The following is a 21405-nucleotide window of genomic DNA, read 5'->3' as shown; positions in this document are numbered from 1 at the left end:
ATGGTCATTTTTGTTGCCGGATCTGACCGTGAATTGTTTGTTTCCGTCAGGAGGTTGAGGCCAAATACAACAATCTAACACGCCAAAGGCCAGAGACGTCAGCAGCAGACACGGATGGGAACAAAGGTATTTCAAGTCATGCTCAGTGTTGACATGTGAATGACTAGATTTTAATATTTGAACTAAAAGTCCTCATCGGTCTTTTTTCTGATCCTGCACATCTTTGCTTCCCAGATAAGAGATAATGGAAGACAGCCCCGCAGCTTTTGGCTCTGGTCCCAAAGAGGAAGTAGCGACTTGTGGGCTGTTCCTACTTCTTGAGTCCTGGACATTCTGGACATCCTATAAGCTTGTCCTCTCACTGCTGAGCCCCTTGTTTTTTTTTATCAACCCTCGCCCACAGTTGCCACAGAGAATGAAAGACTGAGTGTGAGCAGAAACGTTTGAAGGGTGGAGTCATCTTTGTGATACCTTCCATCAGCACAAGGCAATCAGGAAAGGGTGATTGCCCCCAAAACCTCACCCCTCTACCATACATCACTCATTTTCTCAAGACCTTCCTGCAAGAAAAAGAGAACTTATACCAAAATGTACAAAGATGTGTGTTCTAGAATATATATATGTGTGTGTGTATATATAAATATATATATATATATACACATATATATGAAACACAAAACAAGAAAAGGAAAATTTTAAGATAATGTATTAAGATTTTTTTATCCCAAGATGTATTTATTTTCTTTCTTTTCATTTAAAAAAAAACAAAACAAAAAGTGTTTCCAACATAGCTTGCATGCCTTTGGCCATGGTGTTACTGTTTTGGCTGCTTTTCCTGTTTCAGTCAACCAGGGTTAGTGTGAGTGTTGGGTGCACACTAGCACACAAGCACGCTAGTCTAGCGTACCCTGATGAAATGGCAGGATTTATTCCGAATTATAGAGGCCAGAATTGCACTGGTAGATCCCTTTGTGTTTAAAAAAAAATGTGTTAAAGTCTAGAATTTCAGATAAATTCTAGTTGTGGTGTTAACTAGAATGAAGAGTCTGAAGGCTCTGATCTGGTCCTGTTGCGTTTTTCGTGCTGCCTCTTTCCCTCCTCCTCCTCCTCCTCCTCCTCACTGAGGGGCATTTTGCCTCTTCTGCTATGCGTGTGACCCTCCCCCTTCTTTTTCCTGTCAACACTTACGGGTGTCATCCTCTTTTTCCTCACAGCGCAGTGTCTTTCATGCTTATTTATCCCCTCCCACACGTCATACTTCTTCATTTGCATTCAGGTATCTTGCCCCGTTCTCCCCCCTCTACAAGGAGCGCTCGTGCTCTTTCTGTATCAGCTTCTGACAGGAATGCAGCTGCTTTCTGCTTTCCCGGCGATACTCATCTGACTGCCTGATATTCTAATAATGTCATGAAGTTCAACATATGTACAATTATCAAGTTGGAAGGTTATGCATAACTTTAATAAATAAATGGTGCCATGACACATTGAAAAAGGAAAACTTGCTTTTTTTTCCACATTTATGCTTTTATGTGCAGTTGATTTTTTTTAATTTAATAACATAAAAAGGTGTTCTGTGTAACCTTTTTCTTGTACAGAACTAATTGAATGACAATTTAAGTGATGGAGAAAAGATTGAACACTATTTATTCACTTAAAACAGGAGAAAGCTCAAGGACACGTGAGCATTAGTCATGATGGATAATTAAGTGTAAAAAAAAGCATATTCATGAATTATTCAATGAGTTATGTCCGTATATTTAAACCTAACATTGTCCACTGGTCATAATATATCTGCATACTGACCTCTTGTCCTTAGCTGTGTACATTTCTCATATGTCAGTATGATTATTTTGCCTTCTGATGAAGGGTCACCTCCATAGGATTTAATGTTAAGCGTTTTTTTTTTTTTACGGGAGTCATTGGTACCAATTCATTCATCCCGTAACATTTTGGGCAGTTACGCAGAACAATGTTCCGGTCCACCTGGATGTCAAATGAATATTCACTCACATTTAACCTGTATTTTTTTTTTTTTTGTCCCCATGAACTGTTAACTATGAGGAAATCAATCTGTCTCTCAACTGTGTTTACCACCTAGCGAGCTGTTAATTGCAAATAAAAGTTTGGTGCTCTGAAATGATTAAGTGTTTTTTTTTTTTCCCATGAAAGCGGCTGCCTACTGAGGCCAAAAACAATGCTATGGTCAAAAGTACGGGTCTCTTAATTGGAGCCTCTTGGTCTGATGTCTGGGAAATTTCCTCTTGACCTTAACAAAAATGAAATTCTTTTTGTGGGCATTTGACGGACTTAAATGCCAGCAGGGTGAGTGAGGTTGGAGGAGCCCTAACGGGTTTGGTCGAGGACACCGGAAGAGGATCGCGACCAGCAGGTGGCAAACTTCCGCCGTTAACCATCCAGTCAAGAAGGCCCACCCTGAAACCTGCAGTGACATCAGTGCTTTAAATAACGCAGGGGTACCTAATGAGTTTCCAGATACGTTTGACTCGATTGATAGTGACACTTTAACGGAGGGAGGGATCTATGCCGTTTGCCGCCGCGATGCAAGGAAGCTGCGGCCCGAGAAGATGCCACAGACGGCCGCGGCATCCTTTGGCCCCCGCCGCCGCCTCCAGCGGTGCAGTGATTTGGCCCATTGTGTCCGAGTAGAAAGGCAGAGGACGCCTCACAGTCTTGAGTGACGTGCTCCTTCTTTTCCCCCCCCCCCCTCTTGTCTCTCCTGTCACCCGGACTGTAAGCACGCTGCGGTGAAACGGATAAAGAGCAGGGAGGCGGGGGACAGAGAGGGGGAGAATATGCTCTGAGCAGACAATGGGAAGGGAAAGAAAGGATGAAAAATTAAGAGGGAGAGGGTGGGGGGGGGGGGGGGGGGATGCGATGAAGTCAAAAGGGAGATGAGAGGACGAAGGGAGACGTGGAGGTGGTTATCGATCGCCTCGTTTCTCCACATGCACCTGTCGCCGAGCTAATTGGAGTGGCAGAAAGGAGAGAGGTGTCCGTCACTTCTGAGGCTTTCAGGGGGGGCGGGGGGGGCAAGCTCGTGTCATGCTCAATGAGACGAGCTTTTCTCCTCCAGGCAGCAGGAGCTGTGAGTCAGGCAGGTTATGAAGCTTCATCCTTTAACCAAAGGCAGAGATCTCTCGTGTTGATTTCTTTCCACCCAGAAGGTGGTGTCATAGAAATGTGTAGAAGGAAAACTAAACAGAAAACCTTCGCCCACATGTTTTTTAGATACTGATTTGCATACATTTTGGATGCGCCTGAAAATGAAGTTGAGGATTTGACGTGATTACCTGATGCCGTGTACCACAAAGAACTGTTTCGGGCGATTATGGTGGAGCGCATCATTGTGGTTGTTGCCATGGGGCTTAATTCCGAGATAAGGAGGAGGGTGCTTGACTAAATAACTCACCTGTGACAGGAAATAAACATGGAGAATTGTTTCTGGAGAATCTCCCCCCAAAAAAAGCAGTTGTAATCACCAGAAGGTTCACGTGTGTCACTGTTTCCGTCCCAAAAGGGTTCCTCATCAATATGCTGATGCATTTACAAGTGCATCTACAAGCCATTGCAATGTACCTTCATGTCACTCCACATCCACGGCGTGGAATTGAAACAAAACTCAGCGTGACTGCTCGAAGAAACGTAATGTCGTCACTCCGTGAATCGTGACCCCAACGGGCCTCGTTCTCTCTCTCTCTCTCTCTCTCTCTCTCTCTCTCTCTCTCTCTCTCTCTCTCTCTCGTGCGCCGTTCATCATTATTCATCAGTGTGTTTGACGCCGCCTGCACACGCGCGGCATCCCGAGCTGCTGCTCCCACCAACACGCGGCCCAAATGCCAGTGGAATAGGCAAGCGTGTGTGAGGTCAGACTTAAGATCAGTCAACTAAATAATTAGTTAAATCTTTCATTACTCCTGAATAGATTTTTCAGCCGAGGCCGAGTTGAGTTATTTTAACGGCGCAATAAATCAATGTCTAGTTCAGCTCATCAAAACAGAATTATACTTCAAACTGTGGAGGAAATCAAGAAAGAAGAAAATGAAATGGACTTCGACTTAAAAGTTAGAAGGTGGATTAAAATAAATAAACTATTGTGATGGTGATTTATGGCTGTGGCTATATCCATTTAATGGAGGAGAGGAAACGTTTTTACCGGCGTGTTTGTTTTTCTCCACATTAAAAGAGGCTTCGCTTTCTGCACCATAATGTTTCCTGGATCGAGAGTGTGTTTTATTATTTTTACCTTGAAGGCTATTACAACATCACTATTTTATATAAGAAACAACCCAACTAGCATTAAAATAAAATCCACCAATCCAAAGTATTTTCTTTAAAAGTTTTTTTCTTCTTTGAACTGTCAAACAAAGACTAAATCAAGAACATGTGATGATCGCCTCAATTATATCCTCATCCCCAAAACGGAAACCCCTGACCTTAAGGGATTTATATTCATGCTAGACTCCCCCCCCCCCCCCCCCTCCATCGAGCAGAAGCCGATATCTGATGGATTGGACTGAAGATCCATGCGCTCGCTGCGGTCTGATTAATCCGTGGCCTCTGGAGTAATCACTGTCCCAAGCGCAACGATGAGGGGTGGAGACGAGGTGGAGGCCTGTGCTGAGAGACGAGTGAACTCACACCTTCAGCCCGGAGGAATCCCCTGAAACACGCGCCGCTCAAAGGCCTTCCGAGTCATGTGTGCTGCTCCACAACAAACAAGGCGTTGCCTGAGCCCACTCTGTGGTCTGCTGCTGTGGGACCCCTTTATTACCAGCCTTAATGAATAGGCACCTGTGGCCCGGCCCGGCGTTGACCCTGTCTAATTACCGCGCCGCTCTCTGATGGAGTACCCGGGCGAAGAGCACCGGGGTCGGCATTGCCAACTGGCGTTGTACTCGCAGGGCTCAGTCCGCGGTGAAAGAGAAACCAAAGAGATGTGTCGACCTGCGACCCCCCGAGGGGGGGGGGGGCGCTCTCTAACGTAGCTCACAGCCGCGGCCCGGAATCAATGGCACTTTTTGGCGGGACTTGCTTTTGGTCCGATTTCAGCGAGCAGCGGCCAGCGAGGGCACGCAGCAGGGCTGGCCGGCCAGAGGATCTGCGTTAAGCTGTGTGCAGCCGTGGAAACGTAAGAAAATGTCGAAATGAACAAAACAAAACATTTAAAGCAAAACATTTAAAGTGTGGGTTGAGAGACTTCTGGCTGGAGTCGCCCGCTTCGTGTTGTCCTCTGGGCATGTGTGATGGGTCTTTATTTATATGTGACAGCGATGAATGGAGACCGCCTCGCTCCTCCCCCGTGCTGGATTCGGTCAAGAGGGAGAAGATTGATGAGTTATTTATCATCATTAATAGGGTGCTGCCTCAAACGCAAGATAAGAGCAATTCAACAAAAAAAAAAAAAGAACACAACGAAGCAGAATGTGTCCGTCTTTTAACCATCAGAGGAAATGTTCAACATGTCCTCGCTTTCTTGCTGAGAACTGAGGAGACGAGGAGATGAATGGCATCTGGTATCAATACGTGACAGATTCGACGCTACGTATACAATGAAGAGCTACATTTGCCGAGCCGCCACTGGTGCCTTGTTCAACCACCATGTAGCAGATTGAGATTTTCTTTGACTTTATAGTGCAGATACCCCCCCCCCCCCCCCACACACACACACACACTGTCACATGCAGTATGCATTGAATCGCCCACTACTTTGTCTTAACACTGAAGTCATACTCTCACGTGCACGCGGTGCAGAGGACTGTGGACAGATGAAAGGAGGAGGGCACCGGTCGTATCATCAGGTGAGCCTGCATGCAGGGGGATCGGCACCAGCCCAGAGGCTCTAGCTGCCACTTGGCATACAATCATAGAACATGGGGGTGATGGATTCCTTTCACTGTGGCGTCCACATGTTTTAAAGAGCATACTTCAAGAGGGGGGGGGGGACTTATTCAAAAAAGGCTTAATATAGTGACTCCAACATCACAGCTCTTTACGCCGTGCTCCGCAAAATGTCCCAATGTCCCTTTATTCCTGAATATTCCGATATTCTTTGTGTTTTTAGCGTACTGCTTTTGACATATATGCCCACTATCGTCCTGACATTCTAACTCGTGTACGTGGTACGAGGTATTGGAACACACCGTAGTTTCCCGCCTTCCCACCTGCCTGCTAACTTTCAGCAGGTGGATTTAATGAATCACCTGCTCCCCCGATGACCGGGCGGCGCCGTTTAGCCGTTCGGGTGCTTGATCCCTGCCTTCACCTTCTGGACCGCGGCCTACCCGCTCACGTGGTCCACAATTGTGGTCCAAAACAGGTCTCCCGCCCTTTGGGGTTTCGGTCGGCTCGTTTTCCTGTCCACAAACGGGTCACTTTTTCCCCGTTTCCCGCTCGCAGGGAAGTTGCATTTGTGAGGCGTATTCTAGTTTTATTCCCTCTTAATTCAAGTACTTTCTGATCGGTTTGCAGGCATTCGCTGCGTCTCGCTGAGCACCACGCAGGAGGCCCAGTCCGAATGAGCAAAATGAGCCGTATTGTCTCTTTGTAATGGTTTTGGTCGCTGACCTACATCTCTGCTGCGCAGGTCGCCTCTATCCGTTTCTGTCGCTCCTCTGGAAGTCGTTGTGCGGGATACGACTGAAGGTCCGACTTAGCCCGTCGTGACACACAAGCAAACCATCCAACATCGATTTAAGCAGCTGATCACACTGGATCGGAAACGAGACTACGTCATTGTTGCGTCAATCTGTCGCTGTGGAAAACAATTCCTCCCGAATCATCTGGAAATCACCAGCGTTCGCGTCCCGCGTGGCTCCTGTTGATCGCCTGATCATTCCTGGGGAGCATGTGCGGCATAAACAGGCTCTCGCGGTATTCTTTAAAGCCCACGTCCATAATTACAACACGCTGTCCTCTCATGAGTCCCAGTGATGCCCCACCGCTGGATAGGTTCATGGTTTAGGCATGAGCATGAATCTTCCATGAGCTTTGAAGCTGAACAGGTTTGTTTGACATCCACAGTATTTGTAAAGAGTGAATTGAAAAAGGGGGTGAACGGCGTCTTGGGATGCAACGGACTATTGTTATTGGCAGTCCACAGAGAACAAGAACTTGCTCTGATTTCATTTTGGCCAAAATAAATAATAACTTAATAATTTAATATTGCTCACCGATTTTCAAAATAATGCAGCAGAGTGCGTTTGAGCTGCTGCAGCAGTGTGTCTGGTGTCTTGTCAGGATGGGGGGCTCGCTTTGCCTCTCTGAATCTCCATATTAGACGGGAAGGCAATTTTGGAAATTCACTGATAGATCCTGAGAGACGGGGGGGGGGGGGGGTCAGGTGAAGTAATCTTGCGTGCTTGCAGGGCTGATCAATAATGCTCCAATGCTGATGTCAGCATCAGGAAGGTATGAATTCACTTGAAAAATAAGAGAAAAAGAGCTAAGAGGGAGCAACGACAGAGAATATCAACGAAACCTGACTGGAATTGAAGATGACCCTCCCCCCCCCACCCCGCCCGCCTTTGGTTGTCCGTTGCGATTCCTTCCGTGAGTATCTCCTGCCATCCGCTTTAACTCATCTGACGGCATCCTATTAGCTTTTGAAAAGGGCACAAATTCAGCGGACACTATTAATCCCGTGTGAGGCCTGAAGGTCAGCTGTCTCTCAAGACCCACTCGAGCACAAGTTCACCCAAGGCTTCTTCAGAGAATGACTCAAGTCAAGGGTTATGCTAATCCTGCTGCACTGGTTCAGAGGAGCACTCCTTGGCAGAGGGAAGGCGAGCTATCCGGATCTCAAAGTGAAACCGCGACCGGACGACACGTTGAAAACGGGATGAAAAAGCAGCTTCTGCAGCATTTCGGGCTTTTGTCAAGCGTTAAGCTATTTCGACCCTATCGAAATAATACCATTCACATTTTTCAATTTGCCAGCAGGAGCTCCTGTTCTCGACAGACAGCTTTCATTTGCTCCCATTTCGAGAGGTCAGTCACCGACCAAGTCCCACTGTGCAAGTGATGGCGATGATTTAGTCTCCAGATTAAGGAGATGGTGATCTGCTGTTTAACCCCTAATGAAGTCAGTGCTGGTGACTGACGCCTGGACCAGAATGCTCCAAAACAGAAGGTAAAAGAGGTTGTTTTGTGTGTGTGTGTGTGTCTGTGTATTTATGTGTGTTATAGCCTGCAGGGGATTTTTTTTTCATCCCGACTGTCTTCATTTGGGTCAAAGATGCACCTGCAGGAGTCACCACCTGACGGATGCGTCTTCGTGGCAGCTATGTTTACGCTTCAATAGCTGCTTTGTTTCCCAGAGATGGGTATTTGATCTCGCTGATTCACAATGAACGGCTCTGAGAGTTTTTGTTTATGTGCAGCAATTCAAGTACAGCCTCCGACTTGCCAGCCAGATGCCTCGCAAGCAGTGATTCGAGTCCTTCCACAAACTATTACGGTCACTTAAACGTTCCCACCCGTCCTCATTGCTCATTTCTCTTGCCTTGGAATGGCTAAGGGAAACGCTTAACTGTCCATTCTCCCTGGCTGAGTGCAATATTGCTATTCGGGGGTTGGCTGTGTAACGGTCCGCACGTTTACCCCGGGTTCTCCCATCAGGCACTCATCATGCTCAACGGCGGCTTTTCAACAAAGAGCCATATCGACTCCATCACGTGCAATTCATCTCCAGGCGGCATCTAATTGTGTGATTGCTTTCAGAACTGCCTCATGCAATTATTATCCGAATTGTCTTAGCTGTGACACAAACGTGTCCTCCAGACTCGTGTCACTGTACTCTTCTTCACTGCTTTTATTCCTTCTCACCCCAGCTCTCTTTTACTCTCATCCATCATGTTACGCCTTCCCATCTCTTTCCAGCCACTGGAAGAAAGCCAGAGCCATTAGCCTGCTGTCGGTGTGAGGGAGGATGGGGATCCATCCTGTTAGCTGATGCAAAATGAACAGTGCCGCTTGGTCACAACGCACAATGCTGGGGGACCTTTGGGGATGGAAGGTGATGTGTTAGAAGTGTGGGTTTTTTTTTTCTTTCTTCGACACAGCAGTGCTGCAGCAGTGGTCTGATTCATAGCTAATGAATATTTACCAGCTGGCCTTGCAGGGTCTGAAACTGCAGCAGCTCACATGGGGAAACAGATGTGTGGAACCTCTCGTGGCCGGAAGGTGTTCGTCAGTTCCAAACACAAGCGGCTATCAAGGTGAAGGGGTTCAAACGCCATATATATATATATATTCATATGTCATTGGATATGTGCTCTGTTTATTTACATTGTGATTGAAAGCTACCATTTGTGTTCCACACTATTCTCAAATCCTCTAGAAGTGGATGCTTGTCGTATGAACTTAATTGTGAACATTGAACTTTGGAATTGATTAATTTGGACCAAAAAAAAGACACAGCATAGCACCTTAAGACTTTCACAGTGAAGCCTCTGTAAAAGTGGCTTCCGATATGACAGATTTCCGTCCATACTCTCACGTTCTGCTGCTTTTACACAGCGCAACTATTTAGAATTGTCGGTGGTGCTAAAACTGAAACAAGTGGATCCCCCCGCCATACTGCCTTCGGCGGCCCGCTGGCTCCTCATTTACTAACTCTAACCGGACGTCGGTGCCTCAGGAGCCACTTTGCCTCCCGTGGAGTTGTGGAGAGCGCAAACGGAACAACCGGCACACGCCCTGCTGAGAGCATTGCTCCCGCTGTCCAGGGACAATTCTTTTTGTATTTGACAAGATTGTATCAAATGTGTCAGTCATCGAGTGATCGCTCGTGTGCGTCGCCGCTTGTTTGTGAGTTTGAATGGAACGCGCTCAAAGCCACCTTTACAGTGCATCAGGTTCTCTGGACTATTGGGAGTTAACCAACTGTCGGTTGTATTTGTTCAATCACACAATGCAGCATTTGTTGCAGGACCACCTGACAAGTTTTCACCTTTCATGTTTACTTTTAGTTCGGGAATCAAAAACCCAGCTCATCTGCTCCACCAGGATCTTATGGGTTTGGTCTGATCAAGAACATGATCACATTTTACTTCAAATATTTCTAAATCCTAATTGTTGCACTGGATTTTTTGCCCCTCTCCTTTAGTGAGACGAGAGTAGACAATCTGAGAAATTGAGACCAACTTCTATGTGACGTACCCTAAAAACTGTGTGACCCCCATCACTCAGTTAAAAACTAATTGTAAGAGGCCCTTAAACTCTCCTCATCAGACTGACTACTGATCAGAATAATTAGACATCAGATTTGCTCACAGTGATAAGTGATGAACTTTGATTCAAGTTCATTGCAGAGTACGGACCAGTCCACCGATAGGAGTATAACCTCGACAAGTGAATAAGGGAGTCAAGGCCAAACCAGCTGTCAGTAGAATAATGGTTTGAATGCCTGTTAGCGAAATTGCTGACTATCCATGCTCTGAATTGTCTTTGAATGTTGCTCCGCGTTAGTGCACCTCGGCAGCTTCCTTCGATCAATAAGCCGGCAGGGATGCACCCACTCTCTGACTCGAGGGTAAATGTGTCATCCACCATGAGTTGCACCACGCAACCCTCGTCGGCCTCATAGTGAGGTGACTGCGCTGTTGCCGTGCCGTTACAACATCAGCGGCCTTATTCGCATCCATCCATCCCACCCACACGTTGCTGCGGCTCTTTGGGGGATTTAAGAATAAGTCAATAATGCCTATTGCCCTGTCAATGTGCTTGGTAATTACAAAATGCCCCGCGATTCATGTCCCGTCGGCCACTTGTGAGTTTGCCCTCAGCAGCGGTAGAACGGCTTGAGGCATGGCGACAGATTCTTGGATGACGCAGATTGAAAGCAGCAAATGTGTGTACTCTGCTATTTTTATATGGCTGATTTTCCATATTGATTCATCGACTTCTTGAACCGCATCACAAAACTAGATGGCACTCAGTAAAGCACATACTCTTCTGTACAAATGCTACGCAGCTGTCAATGTGCCGGTTCCACAAGTCCGATTTTCAGCTAAAGAGTTTTTTTTTCCCATGGCCCACTAACAACCTATTTCACATTTGAAGATGCACACATCTGTGACTGTGCCTTAAATGGGACATCAAATGTGCATATTTATATTCTAGGAACCCGTAAGCTGTTCTTCATATCAGTCTTGTTCGGTGGCTATTTGTGGCCCTTCGACCAGAGCATTGAAAAACAGTTTCAGCCTGTAAGTGAGAGTATAAAGTAGTTTATACCCACGTCTGCTAATGAGGAGAGTGTATGATGCTGCAAACATGTAGGTTGAATAGATGTTAAACCAGAAATATTTAAAAAATAGTTGAATTTCTTTTTTTTAAAAGACAAAAGACAAATACACAAAAGTCTATAATGAAATATTGAAAAGCATTGATGGATCTTTTTCTTGTCAGTTTAGCCTGAGGAAATTCATCCCAAACATGACATGCTGCTCTGTACAAACCAACCCGGGGTCGGATGTAGCACAGTGTTGGCAGACAGAGTTAGATCTAACAATGTCAGTCAAACGTTTTTTTTTATTTTTATTATTTTAGATATACCACAAACGTTTGAACTTTTTTTATAGATCACAAAAATAACTTTATTATCAAAGGGACACGTGTGGTTGTAGATTGCAACTAAGGGAACATGGCGGACTCTGCAGAGGACTCTATTCTCATTCTAAATGAATGAAAACATGAGTCTTAGTTTCAGATGATTATACGCTAGCACAAAAAATAAGGTAGTTATTATTTTTAATTTATGCAATTAGATCCCCCGAAGTTCTGCACACTTTAGTTCATTCTTAGTGTTTACGAGCACATTTGTTGTCGTTAATTAAATCCTCTGACTCTCGGCGTCTGAGTATTTTGTCGGTGTACGGCATACATCGTGTCATCGTTCATTCTGCAGAACATACTTTAACTTGTTACTCAAAACTCTTCATGTCATATCATACTTAGGGACTGCATGCAAACGATAAGAGGCGGGAATGAGATTAAATAGTTGTTCTTTTTTTAATTGATAAAGGTTGGAGATGCAGTGGGTGTTCTTTTATCTTTTCCTTATATTTGTTGGTCCCATCGAGGTCTTTGTGATTGACCGGAGACGAAAGTGGCTGATGGTGATTTTTCCGTGGTGGGGAGGGCTGCTTTTAGTGAAACATAGGGTGTTTCTTCATTCCCGACTCAATAACTTTCAGTAAGTGCTGTTTTCCCATTGGGCGATAAAGTTTATTTCCAAGGATTTGTGAGGGCTGAGAGTCCAAAAAGAGCAGAAGAGAAGAAAAGAGCGAGATTACCAGACATTTGTAGCTCGCTCTCTGTCTCTTGTGGAAGCAATGGGTCAAGGTCGCATTGGCCATTACAAGCCCAGTTATGACAGCTTGTGGTCAAGTTGCATTGTGCGTCATTGCGCACACGTTTTAAAAAGGAATATAAAATGTATTTGATTAAAAAAAAGACCATATCTCTCCCTTTTATAGTCTTGACATCTTGTAAAGCACAGAGAGAATCCTCCTCCTTGATATTGAGTGATTGCATGTTTGTTTTTTCTGATTTACCTTCCTGGTTTCCAATTGTCAGCTGCGGCAAACTCCAGAAATGCAAGATAATAATTGTGATTTAGCCAATACGTTTGGAGAATAGCGAATAGACAAAACGCATTTTCAATATAGCCTTATGTTTGTCCCAGAGGGCAAATGAAAAATTAATATAACTCAGCCTGCATTACCAGGCACCAATATCCCAATACGTTTCCATTTGGGCCACATTTAATGGAATTTATATTATGGGTACCACTTCATTGAGTCCCACTTGAAGCATGCTGATTTGATTTTTTTCAATAATAGGTCATAAATTACTCAACCCATAGCTGACTGTATTGTACGCAAGTTGCATTAATGACTTACAGGATGTGGCAAATCTAAAGCCGTGTTTTGTGCTCACAACAGTTCTGTAATTTATGAATTCACTGCTGCTCCCGAGGCTCTATCTAAAATCGTGCACGGATTCATCGCTGCTGCAGGTGATCACTAAGGAACAAAGCCCTTTTGTTGTTGCAATCTAGCAACGGGAAAACAATCCCTCAATTTTCCTCCCGTCCTGCTTCTATTTCCTGAGCAATTATCTTCTACACAAAATGGTTACATGCGGCTAGGCTGCTTTTTATAATATAGATTCTCTCCACTGTAAAGACACGTGTGGCATGATTAGTGTGAGTGCACAAAGACTGTTATGTCGGGTAAGGGTGAAAATGTCAAGACATTATTCCTAGATGTCCAGTTCCATCAGCCTTCACCTCTTTATGGGATTGATCTGCTTGTGACAAATTGGACATCTCCTCTCCATCGTTGCTGCAGCTCACTTTTTGTTCCCTGCCCAATGGACTGGTGGCCACTCTGGAGGTCTGAAGAGCGCAGGGCGTTCGTGGGGTGAAAATAAAGCTTTAACCAACAAGCAGTCAGAGAGAAATGCCTTACAACTTGACCGATTGAATCCCCACAGATTCTGACAGATTTCAAAGTGCCGGCCGAAGGCTGTGGGGCTGTTTGTGGACCGGTGCTAAGGTCGTGTACAAAGTGTTACGTTTCACCTGTTCAGAAGGGAGTACGGCGTATGGATGCCCTGCCTGTGCCCTGCATATGTTGCTCGCTGTATTCCTAGTGGACTGGCTAAAGATGTACATTTCCACATGCCCTCGGGTGCAGTAACCAGGCTGCGATATGTGCAAAGCTGTGTTGCTTTTGCTTCATTTTGGGGACTGTTTTGCACCATAATGAAAGAAAAGTCAGGATCTAATATTGCTATCGTTTATCTCTGCTGGACCCTCCAGTGTGCATTCAGTCTTTTTCTTTGTGGGGGGGGGGGGGAGATAAGCTTTCCGTGCTGGCTGCTTTCACGTGTCCAAGAAACGCTGCTGAGTTTTTGACGCTCCTGGAGATGACTTCTGCGCGTGCCCCCTTAAGGCAGGCACGAGAAGAAAAAAAAGCCCCCTCTGACTGTGTGTGTGTGTGTGTGTGTGTGCGCGCGCGCGTGTGTGTGTGTTCACACAAGAAAATAGAACGAGACTTCGGCTACACCTCACTGCTCCCCATCTCTCCAGCCGGACCGCAGTGGGTAAGAGCCGACTGTGCAGGACTACATCTCTAATACAAATATGTAAAGAAGAGGGGCTGCCCCCCCCCCCACACACACACATATACACACACACACACATCCGTTTGTCAGTTGGAGCGCGCACGGCACTGCGCGCAATAACTGCGTGCCCCCCCCCCCCGCCCCCCCCCTTTCCGCCGGGTAGCGGGATGCAGGATACGCAGCATCACCGGCATCGTTAGAATAAGCCCAAGTACACTCACACCTCCCGGTTCGCCGTCACGTCGTTTAAGGCAACGTGTAAGAGGGGAAGGCTCAACGGGAAACCATAAAACTCCCCTCCGGTGTGACGAGGACTGCTTTTTTTTTTCTAAAGTGCGGTCAGATTTTCCAAATGCTTGTAATGTGGATGGTTTCTTTTTTTTTTGCACCGGGCGCTGCGATGCCCCGCTGAGCAGGAGATGATTTGGTCACCTAAAGATCAGGTTGAACTGGACTGCTGCTGCTGCTGCTGATGTTATCGCGCAATGCGCTTTATCTGCCCGGTGTCTCGGTGTGTGGAGGGAGCCAAGCGACAACATCCACACAACTAATGCCACGGGAGGCATTGACTTAAATCGCAATAACGCTTTTCTTGCAAAGCCACGCTATTTTTTTTTTCTTCTTTTTTTTGCGGCCAGCGAACACTCAAAAAGGTTGTTGTTTTCTTCTAAGCTTAAACAGGTAAGACAAGTTTTGTTTCTTTTCTTTCTTTCTCACTCTAAGAGAAAACACGCAGTGCATTGGAAGCTGACGTGGTTCTGATCGCGTGGGGGTGTAGAGACAGGCGGCGCTGCCTCGCAGACACACCGTCTGAATGGAGGTGGAGGTTGTTGCTGCTGCTGCAGAAGTTGAGCCCCACTAATGAAACGTGTTCACCGGGTTGGTTTACGACTCGTGACCCGCGCTCACGGGGATTTCTGCGTGTTTTTTTTTTTGGGGGGGGAGGGGGGATGTTCGCCAGTCGCGCTGGTGAACTCCGTCTGCAGCCTAATTGTTGCATGTTGGGTCTGATCGGAATGGGGGGGGGGGGTGTAGGGGGGGGGGGGGGGGGGGGGGGGGGGGGCAAGAGACCGATCTCAGCGAGGGCTCCGGAGCCATTAATCGGCAGGAAGGGGAGGCCGAGGACGTTTTAATCGTGACAGGAGATAGGACTACTAACAGTGATAAAGTGTTCAATTTAAGTGTGGAGGAGGGGGGGGGGGGGTACAGATAAAGTGTACATCCTTGAAGGGAACCATCGATTGCCTTTAAGGTTCGATGTGGATTTACCACCTTATAGAAGATGTTATTAATTGGGGTTTCTTTTATGAAGCATCATTAATGGAATAAGGACGGAATAACCGAACCCTCGGTGTTGTAATGACATTTATTAGGAGGATGGTTTGGGAAACGTTGGCACATTTTTCGCACCACCTTGTGGTTCAATTCAGTGCCTGTTTTTGGCAAAACTTGGGCATCCACAGGTTTTTACTTTATTTTATTTTTTTATTTTTTTTACCGTGGATACAAACCCTTTCAACAATGATTTAGACAATCATCTAAAGGAATTAAAGTTATTTGAAGGGCAGTTTAATTATCCAGGATCTTAATTGTCATAGCAACCAAAACGGTATTGGTGGGATATTTGCAGCAGATTGTATTAAAGGCTGCAGCTGCCAACCGAATTGTAATTATCCTTTTTGCCAAATAGGACTGGATTTCAGTTTCTCATCTACAATTATCAATGTGTTATCTCTGTGTGGGGTTAGCTTCCTCTACATTCCCTTTAGTAGTTAAAGAATGTCACTGCGATTCGCTATTTTTTCTTGTTCTCGATTTTTCAGCAACTTTCTGTGGTGTGACATTAATGCTTGAGCCCAAACAAATCCGTGCTGCATCTGTAGACACAAACAGTTTTGTTGGATGTCTTGTTATCCGTCAGATATTTTCTCTACAGGATCAATTGTTCGTGTTCATAAGTGTATCTGCTGCTCGGCAAGTCAGGTTCACACAGTATTTGATGTGAAATGCAATAGCTATTTTCCCAAAGGAACCCTTACATTTTGACAACCAATTAGTTGGAAATGGTGATAATTTGGGACTGGCTGTATGCCATTATGGATCGGGTCCATATAAATAATTGACTGTCCTGCAAATTGAGAGCCAGAGCTTTGGTACCAAAACAGGGTGAGTTGTAAAAGCCAAATGAGGACTAGCATGACCAAATTAGCAACAATTTGGTGTTCATGGTAAGTCATTTATACAAATTACAAGTGCTGCCATATTCTCAAAAAAATAAAGCAGTAAAAAAATACTTTTTTTATGACACCACAAGTGAAACTGATACTCACTCTGTCTACATGACGACCGACCAAAATCATTCCACGGAAATAAAAAGAAGATAGATTGAGCTCAGGTGGAGATGATTTTATTGAGCTGCTAATTCCTATTTGAACTTTTCACCTCTTTGTGTGTGGGAGTCAATTGTATCCATTCATGTATTATTATCTTGGAGCAAATTCAATTTTTAACCATTCTGAACTGAACAAGGATCACTTCAGTGATCATATCATTAAAATGCTTAGCGCTGATAATGAGTACAATCACAGGCTTTTTTTCAGGCATTACATTAATATAAGTCACATGGACCATTCCAAACCAGTATTTGTTCTTGTTTCACTTTTTCCCCTGCAGGCTAAAGTTTTTTCGATTACTTATCGCAACTCCAGATTCTATTTGTCTAAGCGTAGCCATCCAGAAATGTCACTTTTGGGTTCATCCCTACGTGCCCAGGTACAGGTACCTCCACGGACCTACCTTACATTTGCACTTGAGAAATATAAAAGCTGAACAGCAGCGGTTCTGCTTTCAATTTAGTGTAGCATCTTCAGCTTAAGTCATATGTAATTGGCCTTTTATTTCATATGATCCTTGGCCCTCATAGACCTGTCGCTGTTGAGTTAAGGGCAAAGCCGATGTAGTCGATGCCCCCATGTTCTCCCAAGGACCACGAGCAGACACCGTGTGCAGATCCACAGACAGTAGATGGCACACGAAAAGAGGCCTGGAAAGCAATGACTTGTGCCACGGTTAACACATCTGTTCTGGGTATGGCTAAATTGAAAAGCAAAAAATAATAAGATGTATTATTTATAAGCATTCGCCCCCCAGGTTTTTCAGTGTGGTTGCTGGTATTGACTCTTCGCTTTATATGTATTATTGGTATTAGCGCATTACTATTCAGCATGTCAACTGTCTGCCCTTTCTGAATTCAAAGCAGGAATGGACCACTTGAATGCAGTGGAAACATCTCTAACAACAAATTTCCTGTAATCATTAATACATTTTTAGATCATTATATTATATCAAATTGTACTGTTATGATGCATCACAAGCAAACCGGAAATACACAGTTATTGCCCAGCACCATAGACAAAACTGATAACCAAATGTGTTCATTTTGCTCACTATAGAGAACCCTTTGAAGCCCGTTTTGGAGTAAATTAATTTAAGCAGACATGACTTGCTGCAGACATGTAATGCCTTTAATTATCTTCAAACGTATTCTGTTGATATGACTTTAAAACAAATCGTCCACTCACATCAGAAAATGATACATTTGCATTTAATGGAGTGTACTGTGGAGGAGTGGGTGCAGCAGCAGCAGCAGCAGCTCAGTAAAGCTTGACATATCTTCAGCATCAGCACAGAGAGGTTCGGTCCGAGCCTCAGACCTGTTCTCAATCAGGAGCCGCTCTCAGTTAGCAGAGACTGAGGCTAAAGTCTCCGTCACAGATGTTCAGGCTTTTCCGCTTATAAAATGTCGCTCAATATGCCAGATTTCTATTTAAAGTCTCCCGCTCTTTTTTTTTTTTTTTAACCCCAGGTGAACATTTTTGGTAGATTATATTCCATTTGGTGGGAAATGTAATTTTCAGGTTCTCCTGTATAAAGGTTTTTTTTGGGGATTTAATGTCTGAAATGGGTGAAGTGGTGCTGCTCACTCTCGTCCCTGGCTGCGCTTTATTTGTTTGTGCGCTCCAGAGTTCACCTGTTTGCAAGGCTGTGTTTTATGAATCCGTTACACAGTTAACAGAGCACAATGGACCATTGTTGACAGCTCGGACACCCGGAGCAGGAGTTGGGAATAAGATTTAACCCGAAGGCCAGTTTTTCAGAAAACGTGGGGCCAAGGCTGGTTTATTGTAGCAGCAGTGACCCAGATCTTTATGCTTTTCATAAATAGTGGTCATTTTTATTGACTTGTAAAAAACGTGAATAAAACCGTTATCTAAATGACCTGTAATATATAATTTAATATATACAAAATGATATCCTCAACCGTCCCTTTTGCTGGTGTTGGAGGATGTCTCTTCCATAATGTAACAAAGTACAGATTTTGAGATGATGACTATTTATGATCATGGTGATTATAAATAGGATTAGGTTAGTAAGAAAGGCTGTGTCTTTTTCATTCTTCAGAGAAGCATCCATTCAACATATCTCAACGTTCAAAATATCCAAGCGAGTGTAATACCCTGCTGTTAAAAAAACTCCATAGCCCATTTTTGCATTGGTAGTGTGTGTGTGCAGCTTGCTAGTCTTGCTGACCGTTTACGGCTTGTCGACAAAGAAGACTCACGCAGCAAAATACAACACTAAAGCACCATAGCGGAGGGGTGAGAGTTGCACACCTACTTCTGGTTAAGAGTAAAACAACAATGGCATGGAAGCGCTGCCATGTGAGCCAAGGTGGTGAACTCTTCTACCTCGTCAAACGCACGCCGTCGCACATCCCGGCTTCCCCTTAACTGGTCTTACCTTCCATGACAGACCTTCTATGTCACCAGGTGACCAAATATCTCCTTCCACCAGGGATTTATGCATGAAACCATCTACAATGTCCTCAAGTGATGCAATGGTCCTCTCGGGACTCCACAGGAGAACGCTCCAGACCGAGGCAAAAGGGGAATGTTGAACACTCTTCCCTCACTGCAGCGGGACCTTGGTATATTGAAAATAAACCATTTCATCTGGGATTCCCCTCAGGACATCGGGGTATACAGACATTTCCCATTGGTTGGAATGTGCCAGTCAAAAGTAGTGGGTGAGAGATGGAATAACCTCACATTCCTCCTCATAAATTGTCTGGAGCCGTCTCCTGAAAGTGCTGAAACCTTTCTGCTAAAAAAAAAATATGTCACGGTGACAGCAGACAACATGACAGCGTCAGCCTCCAACCGTCAGTGTGGCGGGTGCTTAGCTCGGCTACTACAAATAGCCGGAGGCCTTCAGCTGTGGTACTAGAGGCAACCCACTCTCCCTCAAAGTAGCGCGACTACTATAGAACTTCTACTGATGTGGTGCAACAGGTTTGGAAAGATGGATCTATTCGCCTCAAGGTTTGGGTTTTAAGGTCTTGATTTGACATTTCTGCAGTCCAGACACATTGGAATTATTGTGCAGGCTTCTCTCCTGTGTCAACAGTTTAGAAAATAAGACACACTATAATAAAAAATACATAGAATATAATAACAATAATAATACATAAGGTAGCAATATGTACAGACAGGTGGTAGTACGTACACTATTAAATACAGTTTTTAGATAAACAAGTTCCTGGATAATGACATAAGGGGAAATGGAAGAATGATGTGGTAATATTGCACATTTTGAGAGGTGGAGGGAAGCTATGTGGGGATATTGTATGGATTCACACTGCACTGGCACATCCTTCGCACACGTGGCATTTACAGTTGGCGACGCGGTACCATGTGGTCTGATTGTAGGCCGTGGTGCCACGTTGGGATATATCGACGACATCATCCTCGTTCTGAACAGCTTGCAGTCTCTCAGGGTTTGTGGGGCATTACCTTCTGAGATCTTGGCTAATTGAAGGTGAATTCTCATCAGATGCTCTATTCCTCACAGCGAGGGACAGTGACCATCACTGCTACTCTGAGGAGGAAGGACCGTGGTCATGCTTCACTCTATTTTCATTTAGCTTTATTAAGTATTGCATTAAAAAAAACCTGAAGCCATTTTTTCCTGTCTGCTGAGTAAGCTTTCAGTTGTTTTCTTCCTTGCCTCCATAGGTCATGTTTAACATTTTCATCGTGTTAATATCGCTGGCAGGGTTGTTTGCTCAAGGTTACACTAAAAATGTCCTTCACTTGATTAACGGCCTGCAAATGGGACTCAGGTAGACATGTGTGCCTTCTTGTTTCCACTCACACCCCTGGAGAGAAGGGCTGGGCCTTGGTACTAAACGCCTTGATGCAATTGGACGCAAACCAGAAGGTGGGTATTGCGCTTCTGTGAGGACGCGGCGCCACATGGCTCGAGAGGACGCCGTCATCAATGCTAACCGCTGATGGAGCGGGTTTGAGCAATTTGTGGACATTCAGTTCAGCAGCATTATCAGCCCTACGTGACTGTGAAGTTCCGGTTTTCCGCATGGAGATAAATACAGGCGGATACTGTATTATTACTCGGCATTCAATGCTATTTGAAACTCGAGAGGCAGGAAAGAGCAATGGAACTTGTATTTGTGTCGACAAACATCTCAAACTGCTGGGAATAAATACGATTTTCTCTTGCTATTGAGATTTGACATTCAAGACCTTGAATTAAGCACACATTTATATAAACTAACAGTGAGCCGTCTTCTATTGGTCCGTTTCTCTGCATCCATCCAATGGAAGAAAAGAAATCCTTACAACATCAAACAAAAGGTCCATTCACCGGAGAACACACATATAGAAAGCCAAGCACAGTTATCTGCATTTATTTTGGAGTGCCCAGTCTGAGTAAACATGATATTACCTCTGCAAGAGCCACTTGTAAAATGCTGACAAGAAAAGTGAAGTAAGATTCATGGACTCGTTGCATTCGTGATAAATTGATGGATAGGACAAAACAGCCCAGCTCCCCAAAGTTTTGAAGGTCAACCAGTTACTGCACATCCATCCTTCAGCCTTTAAAGGATGCAAACAGTGACTCAGCAAATTGTCAGGTCGTTACGTGTCATTTACCTCGCACAAGACATTTGACAACAGTAGAGAAAAGAGTCAAATCTTTAAATAGCAGTTTTTATAATGAAAAATATATATATATATATATATATATATTTTTTTTTTTTTGGGGGGGGGAGGGCCCTATTCTTTAAACTTAGTTTCATTGACAGATTAACAGCCTCTGCAAAAAAATGTTTTATTTGCAGAAGTCTCATATTTTGTCTCATAACATTCAAGGCCCAGATGCCCAGTTCAG

General features: G+C 44.7%; 2 protein-coding genes across 3 annotated transcripts in view; both read left to right on the top strand.

Moving 5' to 3' along the window:
• Positions 1-2140, top strand: part of arhgef12a (Rho guanine nucleotide exchange factor (GEF) 12a) — a 35222-nt gene extending 33082 nt beyond the window's left edge. For both annotated transcript variants that reach the window (XM_037462745.2, XM_037462744.2), the window contains 2 exons: positions 51-126; positions 235-2140. In XM_037462745.2, coding sequence (XP_037318642.2) covers positions 51-126; positions 235-245 — 87 coding nt within the window. In that variant the 3' untranslated portion in view covers positions 246-2140. The remainder of the gene's footprint in view (positions 1-50; positions 127-234) is intronic.
• A 12190-nt stretch (positions 2141-14330) lies between these two features.
• grik4 (glutamate receptor, ionotropic, kainate 4) overlaps positions 14331-21405 on the top strand; it is a 200086-nt gene continuing 193011 nt past the window's right edge. Inside the window, exon 1 of the mRNA XM_062561160.1 lies at positions 14331-14835. The gene's annotated coding sequence lies outside the window, so the exon portion shown is untranslated. The remainder of the gene's footprint in view (positions 14836-21405) is intronic.

Source organism: Pungitius pungitius, chromosome 3 (assembly GCF_949316345.1).
Source record: "Pungitius pungitius chromosome 3, fPunPun2.1, whole genome shotgun sequence".
NCBI lineage: Eukaryota > Metazoa > Chordata > Actinopteri > Perciformes > Gasterosteidae > Pungitius > Pungitius pungitius.
This window is presented reverse-complemented; position numbering and strand designations above follow the sequence as displayed.